The sequence below is a fragment of the Lycium ferocissimum genome, chromosome 9 (genome assembly GCF_029784015.1).
Source record: "Lycium ferocissimum isolate CSIRO_LF1 chromosome 9, AGI_CSIRO_Lferr_CH_V1, whole genome shotgun sequence".
Classification (NCBI taxonomy): Eukaryota; Viridiplantae; Streptophyta; class Magnoliopsida; order Solanales; family Solanaceae; genus Lycium; species Lycium ferocissimum.
Genome location: NC_081350.1, coordinates 29,266,281 through 29,275,610, shown reverse-complemented (window position 1 = coordinate 29,275,610; position 9,330 = coordinate 29,266,281). Strand labels below are relative to the sequence as shown.

Here is a 9,330-nt window from a genome sequence, read left to right as displayed (position 1 = left end):
TAGCGTAACCGATGGAATTTCAAATAAACATCACCATATTTATTCTTCAATACAATAAAGAATTACATTAAGAGGATACATAGAACAACTGCTTATCTTCGTCTAGTAAAAGACGGGCTCTCGTTCATTATCATTAAGGCAGAACGAAACTAAGAAGAAAAAAAATGTGCCACATTTCAAAAAGGGCTCACCATTAAAGGCATGAGGGATCCAGCAGTTCCCTAATATGAGTTTCAACTCTCTTCCTAATCGAGGCATTTGGGAAACGGTCTACTACTTCAGCTGCAAACGAAAAGATCAAAGCTTTTCTGGCAGTTTCAGCATCAATACCCCGTGCCCTGAAGTAAAACAGTTGGTCTTCCTCGAGGTCACTGATTGCAGCACCGTGGGAGCACTTCACATCGTCAGCAATGATTTGGAGATTAGGTTTGACATTCACAGTTGCTCGAGGCTCTAAAAGCAGGCTCCGTGTAAGTTGTCCTGCATCTGTCTGCTGCGCATATCTGCAACATCATTTAAAATTACACAACACATTTAAATTTCATACATTAAGAATAATAAAACTATCAACAATCGTGTGCAGCATCTTTATAAAAGACTTAAAAATAAAATCAGCTTTTGCGACTCAATAGAGGAAAGAAGGCGAACTTTCTCCTAAGTTTGCACTACATTTCTTATCGATAAGATGCCGGGTGTGTCTGATAGGGAGGAAAATGTTTTTTGGATAACGTTTCCGACCCAGCTTGCGTGCAGCTCGACTAATTTCACGGGATACCTGCCACCAAAGCTAGGACAGATGGAAAGAAATAATCTAGTATTTTTGTCTCTGTTGGGATTTGAACCTGAGCCCTCATGATTCTCAACCCACTTCATTAACCACCAGGCTACACCCTTGGGTGCGGAGGAGAACATTTTCTCTAGGAAATCAAGTTCTTAAAAAAAGAGGAAAATGACTTTCCTAGTGAAAGTAGGGAAAACAAGTTCCACAAGTGGGAGTTCACATTGATTGTTTCCTCCTCACCCTCTAACACACCTCATCTTCACCCCACCCTCGTAGCCCCCAGCCCCACCACCCCGCACCCCTACCCCCACTCTCACCTGCCATAGTATTTGTCTAGATTATATACAAATGCTTTTAGAATAATATATTTTGCTTATGTACCGAACACAAGAAAATAAGAAAACATTTTCCTTCATACTGAGCACACCCACAATTTCCAATAGCTGAGACACCGGCTTTTCTCTTATAATCATTACCTTCTTAAAAAATAAGAATTGAAAAGTCATTAAATTCAACTGACTCAGGTACAGTATGCGATATGGACCACTGGATACAAACATAGAGGTAGTTTGATCTTGTGTGATGCAGATAATGAACAAATGGAACATCTGAAAGGTGTTCTGATTGCTCTCGAGGCTGTTTCAGGGCTTCATATCAATCTGAATAAGAGCAGCTTACACTCTTATCTATCTTTTGGAGGTGGAATTACGCTAGTGAACGGAGCACTTGATGGTCATACCGACATATCTAATGTCTTTAATTCCAATTCCAGCAAAGGTGGAAAAACAACTTAAGAGAATTAGGCACAACTTTATCTGGGAAGGGAATCATGAAGGCAAGAAAAATGCATTTGATTAAGTGGGAGAAGGTGCTTCAACGCAAAAAGGTTGTTGGACTAGGGGTTAGGAATTTAAAAGTCCAAAAAAAAAAAAGGCTTATCGTGTAAATGGCTTTGGAGTCGGAATTGTGGGCAAAACGAGCTTTAGAAGGAGATGGTAAAACATAAATATCGGCTGCGCGACTTTGGTTGTACTACCCGAATTTTTTTCTTCTTGGTACATCTTACTGGAAATATATCAATAGCTTACAGGATGAATTTATGGAAATGAATAGACTCCAAAATGGAGAATTCATAGAATGCTGGAATTTTCAGTTCAGGAGGAACTTTTACGATTGGGAAATTGAAAGAGTCAGTTTACAATTATCAGCTGCAAAAGACATTATAATAGATAATTCGCAGAAAGATTCATTTTGTTGGATGCGAAGGAGGATGGAGTATTTTCTGTTAAATCCTGTTATAATATGTTGATGAAGAAAATGAGCAAGCTCAAATCGACTGGCCATGGAAAATCATTTGGTAAGTCCAAGGCGCCAAAAGTTACTTTGCTTTGCTTTGGATTGCAACCCATAAGGCTTGTTTGAAGCAGGACAATTTGCAAAGGACTTTTCATTTATGCAACTGGTGCTAATTCTGTATAAATAATGGAGAGACAGTGACTCATTTACTACTGCACTGCAATTTTGTTTTGGCAAATTTGGTGTATGTTCTCGAACTTATGGAGATTGCTACTTGCACCTCTGTCAAGGATGGAATAGGCCAATTCCATTCAGCCTTGTATATCTTAATATGTCGGTACAGTTTTCTGGATTGCAGAACATAAACCACTAAGATTATACCAGAGTGAAATAATAGCAAAAGTATTTTTAATCAAAGTAACATTCGGACACTTCCAAGAAAAAAGGGTTTGCCACGTATAACATTCGGACCCTTCCAAGAAAAAAGGGTTTGCCACGTACATGTATAGGACACTTACTCTTAAGATTTGTAAATAGTTTAAAAAGAAAAAACATGAACTGGAACAGTATGACGAGATCTATAACAATGCTAATGAAAGAATATGAGTACTTTTAAATGTTTAACAGTGGAACAAGTCATTAAAATAAACACCAAAGGTGAGACAGAATATAATACCTGTTGACTTGAACATTTCCATCAAAAACAGCCTGACCAGACGAATGAGCCACAATGCACTTATGGATCTGCTGAGAGACACCTCGCGGGTGATCAAGGACTAATCTACTGTGTAGGTCTTGTGTTTGATCAGAGACACACATATGAAATGTCGATAACTCAGTAACCGTGTCTGGACCAACTTGCTGGATGTGAATATTGTGTCTGCTCAACTTTCCACCAGTGCTTACTTCTATATGCTCGTATGTGCTATTTGATTCCTGAAAATAATCAACTCAATAATGAAGAAATTTTTTGGATGCTGGTCGTAACCGGGATAAAAATGAAGCAACTTTAATCTCCCTCGAAGATAAATAAATAATTTTTTTTGCTCATGGAGGAAAAGGTAACGATAAGTGCTTATAGTTAGCATCAAATGGAAGAGATAAAAGCATTCATTTTCAACTCACTCTATTAAGTTCTATTTTTCTTAGTTAAACAACAAGTTGGGAAACAGTGTAGATATCAGGACCGACAAGTTGTACTAAACACGAACTGGTATTCATTATTCACATAGTATCAAACATTTGCTCATAGAAAGAACAGGAGTCGGTATCACTGATACAAGATGAGTTAATTATCAAGGTCCAAAACAACATCATCTAAAATATTATGAACACATCTCTCATGGATGTTCTGTATACAGAGAAAAGAAGAGAACGGAAAAGAAAACAATGAAGCAACAACAGGAGAGAGGAAGAAAGTACTATTTTTTTTTATTTTTTTTTTTGTTTGAACCAAGGAGAAAAAAAGGAGTTGAATCAATGAGGAAAAAAGGAATTGGAGCCATTTGACATTAATTTCTTAATAGTTTTTTCTTTTCATAATCACAACATCTCCTATGGCATTAGGAAACAAATCATGAAGCAAAGAGCTAGAGTTGTCGTCGTTCTCAAAAGATGTGAAAAATCTAAAACAAAACGAAGATAAGCTCTTACTACATACTATCGTTTAGCACCCGCAACTTGCTGAATATCATCATCCCTGATCCCACTATCCATAAAATAACTCTTCCCTAAAATTCAATTGACCATTAATTTTTGGGTAACTTTGAGGCGTAGGCCTCCCTAAGGTAATTTGACCACTGTAAAGTGCTAGTCTCCAACTAATACTTGTAAATTTCGTGTAAAAGGCTGATCCACTAAAGTTTTCTTTCTGTCCCACCAAAAAGGCATAGAAATTTCGTTCTTTCCAACCAAAATATAGCAAACATATATAAAAATTACTTACATTAACATTACTACTTCCTTGTGTAAGATTCCTTTTCTTTATGAATAAAATAATCTCCGAATATACACAGAAAATCTTATTCAGTCAACAATAGTAAAGAACCCGTCAACCAAAAATCTAGACAGCAAAATAACTTCAGGCTTGTCAAGTTAAGGATCAAAATCAAATCCGCAACACTCCCTCCTTCCTAGTGATAATCTCTTCATACATATCTGCATCATTCCAGAAAACAAAAACTGCCTCGTGATTCCTTCAACAGTAGCGACAAACACAGAAGACAGAACCTATTCTTTTTTGAGAAAAACAGAACTCAAATTGACAAAACGTTTCTTTGTGTCTCGAGGAGCAAGTAGATCATTTTCTCATTTTACATTTTCTTATTATCTAATAGTCCTATTTTATCCTTTCCTTATCCTTTTTATAATAACTCTACCCCGTACCCTACTTTTCTTTATAATATTGTAGGTTTATCCTTCAAATTGCTGATGTGTGGTATTATGTAACGAGGGGAAACGATACAATCTATCCAAACATTGTATTCATCAATTCAATACAGTACAATACAATAATATAATACGATACGTTAAGAAACCATATGTAAAAACCATCCAAACAAGTCGAAAAAGAGCATATTTTTCTTGAATTATGCATAATATATCAAGGTCATTTTTTAGTCGAAAAAGAGCGTGTTATACCTGTTGAACCCAAGTCCACTTGATATGTGCAGCATTGAATGATTGATTTTGTATATAAGAATGATTCACTTTTGCTCCTTCCCCAACAACAACTTCCATAACCGAATTCGTCCAATAACATTTATCCTTATCTCCACCTACATACTCTTCAACTATACTAATCTCACCTCCTTTCTCCACCAACACCAACACCCTTGGATTCGAAAAAGGCAAACTTTTCGACTCTTTTTCACTACCTTCAACCGAAATGTACCTCAATAGCAATGGATTCTCAACTTTACAGCCTTCTGGCACATAAACTAATACTACATCAGGTGTACCTACACCATTAAGTGAATAAAATAAATCCCCTTTAAAACTAAACTCATATTCAGACACCCTTTTTAATATAGCCTCAGAATCAACACTTAAAAGACTCCCAACATAAACCCCATTTGGAAAATCAGTTAATTGGTTTAAAGAACTTGTTATATAACCATCAATAATTGAAAGAGTGGGCAAAAGGGTATCTAAAGTTTCATTTTTTGGACTTAAAGATTCCTTTTTTGGTGGTGGGGTGGGTTGAATTGTTGAATTCTTGAGAAAAGAAGTGTCTGTGAATCGAAAAGGTTCATCTTTTCTTGAAGGCCAAGGAGTTGAGAGAAGGGTATTTGAGGAATTATCTCTTAATTTTTGAAGTGGTGGAGAAGAAGTAGAAGGTACTGAATCTTCTAAGGTTTCAGCTATTTGGAGTACATATGGATCAGACAGAGCTGAAATTGGACTGAATTTAGGTGTAAAGACTCCAATTTTTTTGCTGATTCTTCTTGTTTTTGTTGTTGTAGTGAATTTTGAGAGATATGGTGATATAGAAGTTAATGATACAGATGGATTTGTAGAGAAGGTTGGTGAAAGAGCAGAAAGTGGCATTGAAATTGGTCTGTGTTAGATTTTGGAAGAGTTTTTTCGTTAATGGAGGACAAGTTTGTGGCGCTCGGTGAAGAAGAATAGTTATTGGGCCTATACCAAATTACAACAGAATCTTCCAAATTTTTGCACGGTTTGTTCTTCTAATGGACCGGTATTTAATTTTAGGGAAATGACATCAATGCCCACTACACATAAAATAATTATCTTTCATGCACTAATTACTTTCATATTCCTAAAATTATTTACCCTTTTTTATCATTGTAGCTTTTATAGGTAATTGCCTATTTTTTCTTCTTTTCTTTTTTCTATTTCTCTACTTATTTCTTTTTTATTATTTTCTTCTTTTCTTTTTTCTGGTTTTATTTTCATTTTCCCCCTTTTTTGCTCATTTATTTTTTTTCCCAAATCATATACTTCTATATATTTTTTTCATCATAATCTGATTCCATATTTAATTCTAGCTCATTTTTTTTCTATTTTTTTATTTATGTATTTCATGTTTCTTTTTTAATTTCATTTATTTCTTTCTTTTTTATCACCATAATCTAATTTCATTCACCTTTTTTGCTATTTTTATTTATTCTTCTTTTTTAATTTCTGGTGATTTTCATTTACTTTTTTCTCCTTTTCTAAATTCATTTTTTTCAAATTATTTTTTCCTTATTTTCTTTATTTTCATAATCTAATTCTTCACACCTTTTGGCTCCTTATTTTTATTTTTTATATCAATAAAAGGATAACTAATATATTTTTTTCTATATCTCAAAAAATAATTTATTTTAGCATATAGTAGATTAAATCAGTAGCAGTTAAAGTATACTGTTGCAGTATATTATGATACCCACATGGTATCATACTGGAATGACAGTTCACTCGTTCAAGAAAAACACAACTCAATCCTCTATGATACCCATATGGTATATCTCATATACTGACAGGGTATCATAGAAGATAGATTCATTCCTTTAGAAGATACCACTCAGTCCTTTATGATATACACACGGTATATCATATACTAACAGGGTATCATGGAGGACTGGTTCATTCCTTCAAGAAAAACACCACTGAATCATCTATGATATCCACATGGTATGTATCATATACTAACAGGGTATCATGGATGAATAACCTATATGACATATCATATGCTAACAAGATATCATAGAGGACCGACTCATTCTTCAAACAAAGAGCTTAATCGTCTATGATACTCACATGGTATATATCATATACTGCTATGGTATTACAGGGATCGGTTCATTTGTTCAAGAAAAACACAACTCAATTCTCTATGATACCCATATGGTATATATCATATACTGATAGGGCATCACAGAAATCGGTTCAATCCTTTAAGAAAAATACAACTCAATCCTCCGTGATACCCACATGGTATATATCATATACTGACAGGATATCGTAAAGAACTGATTCATTTCTTAAACAAAAAAGAACTCCTCAATCCTATATGATACTCACGTGGTATATATCATATACTGACAGGATATCATATAGGACAGGTTCATTCCTTCAAAAGAAAAAAAAAAGTTAATTAAAAAGTACAAAAAAATAGAGTTTAAGCTTATTTTGATATTTTATTTTCGTTTAAGCAAATTTTATGTGTAAAAAAAATATAAGAAATAGAGTCACATTTAAGATATAAATTTTATTATCATCTGCGAAAGTTTTTTTTTTTTAATAGAAATATATTTTTCATTAGTTTAGGTTTTAATAAATAAGCTAATGACTTTAGTAATTATTTTAAATTATGTTTTATCTAATTATTTTTTAATGTATTTTTATAAAGCTGAATATAATTAACTAATACTTTTATCTATATCTTTAAAAAGAAAATGAAAGGACAAAAAAAAAAGGGAAAAGACAACAAGAAAGGGACCAAAAAGAAATAATGAAAAAAAAAAGCTGAAAAAACGGTTAAGAAAGAACCAGAAGAAAAAGGAATAATTGAAACTAGTAGTAAAAAGAAAGCTAATCTGCACACGTAGTCAAAGCACGGACAAAATGGCGAAGTGAATGCATGCTTGGAGCCTTGGCTAATGGGTGCTTCGGGTAGTTTATTTCTGCCCATTGGGTATTCCAAGTAATTAAAATGGCTGGGGCCAAAAAATGGTAAATAGTTTGTCTTTAATCGGTGGTTAGCGGGGTTTTCCCAAAATAATTTAGTGCCAAATTGTGCCCCTTCCATTTTTAGGCCTCATTTGTTTGCACTTAATAAAGGTCTGAATCTAAATGGTTCAGATCTCAATCCATTAAGTGCATTTGTTTTAATTGAAATCTAGCCACTTAATCCATCTGGACACATCTTATTCGGTCAGACCCTCAACTAAGAGCCTGTTTGGATGGGCTTATGCCTATAAATTTTCATTATAATTAAAAATAAGTTGGGGTAGTCTAACTTATTTTTTTTGCTTATAAAACGTTTTTTCGAACTATAAAGTTCGCTTTTAAACAATTTAAGTCAAATGGGCCAATTATTTTTTTGAGCTATTTTAAGACAAAACGATTTTAATTTTGGGCCAACAAACACTCAAAAAAAACAAAACAGTATAAGCGAACTTTATAAGTCAATCCAAACGGGCTCTTATGTCTGAAAATTATTCAGACACTTCTCTTGCTCGTGTAATTTTATATTATTAAATTATACTATTAAACTTTTCCTTCTCCAATTTTATCTCCCCGTAGAAACCATGGATAAGGATTTCTGGACCTGCCTCTTCATCTCATTTCTCTCCTCTGTTATCGGAGCAGTGGAAACAATAAACTAAACTACCATTCAACCTCCAAAACAAATGAAGCAAGAAATAATCTCCATTGTTAAAATTGCTTCTTCCCACTCATCACTCCTCCACTGGCCTAAGAAAATATAATTGAGATTCATTGCCAGAAAAATTACCAATAACATATAACCAAATATCGGTACATGGAAAACAATCATAAATAAGATTTAGAAAACCCACACACCACCGCCTTGACAGTGGACGAAAAAAATGATGGGTCTGTTAATGGAGGGTCTGTTGAATGCATTTTGGAAATTGAGAAAATAAACAATTGAAATTGTATCAATTTCTTCTCTTTCGTTTTTGAAATTTGAGTTTAGAAAAGGATTTTAGTGGAATCTGAAGGTTCACATTTGATGGTGGATTACTCGAGGGTTACGACAATTATTGGTGTTGAAGATAGTTCAGAGCTCTTTTTTTTTCTTTTTAAATTAAGTTTATTACTCCATCAATCCCAATTTATATGTTACATTTCGAATTTCAAGGGTTAAACAAGTTTTTTTTACTGCAATTTTTTCAATATGCGTATTAAATCTTTTGAATTGTGAATTATTGTGATACATAGTACTTTTTACGTAGTTTCTAAACAAAGATGTAATTTTTTTTTAAGGAAAGCTAGAGATTCTGTGCTCGAATTTATGATCAAAATTCAGAAATCGTGCTCTCAAAATTTGAACTGTACCATATAAATTGGGACAAAGGGAGTAATAATTTGAAAATAAAATAACATTAAGTTCATTCGGATGTTAAAAACAAACGATCTTAATTATGTAATATTTAGATGTAGTGATAACATCTTAATCATTCAGATGTGCATTCAGATTCAGACGTCTTAATCTAAATGAAAATAAATGCAGCCTTACTTATCCACTTAACTTGTCCGGTTTGGACAAACACCAAGATAGA

General features: G+C 33.7%; 1 protein-coding gene across 1 annotated transcript; it reads right to left on the bottom strand.

Annotated features, from left to right (window-relative positions):
- LOC132030193 (protein ABCI7, chloroplastic-like) lies at window positions 1–5,745 on the bottom strand. Its single transcript, XM_059419718.1, has 3 exons — window positions 4,718–5,745; window positions 2,754–3,013; window positions 1–503 (listed from the first exon to the last, which is right to left on the bottom strand). Exons 1-3 carry the CDS (start codon window positions 5,624–5,626, stop codon window positions 194–196), a joined length of 1,479 nt encoding a protein of 492 aa, XP_059275701.1. The 5' UTR covers window positions 5,627–5,745; the 3' UTR covers window positions 1–193.
- Between the last annotated feature and the right edge of the window lie 3,585 nt (window positions 5,746–9,330).

Bases quoted from the DNA above. Each gene is read 5' to 3' on its own strand.
- LOC132030193 (XM_059419718.1), bottom strand. From the start codon at position 5,626: ATGCCACTTTCTGCTCTTTCACCAACCTTCTCTACAAATCCATCTGTA. The intron at 3,014-4,717 runs GTATAACACGCT...GATTATTTTCAG, and splicing joins AGTGGACTTGGGTTCAACAG to GAATCAAATAGCACATACGA. The intron at 504-2,753 runs GTATTATATTCT...ATGATGTTGCAG, and splicing joins GGAAATGTTCAAGTCAACAG to ATATGCGCAGCAGACAGATG.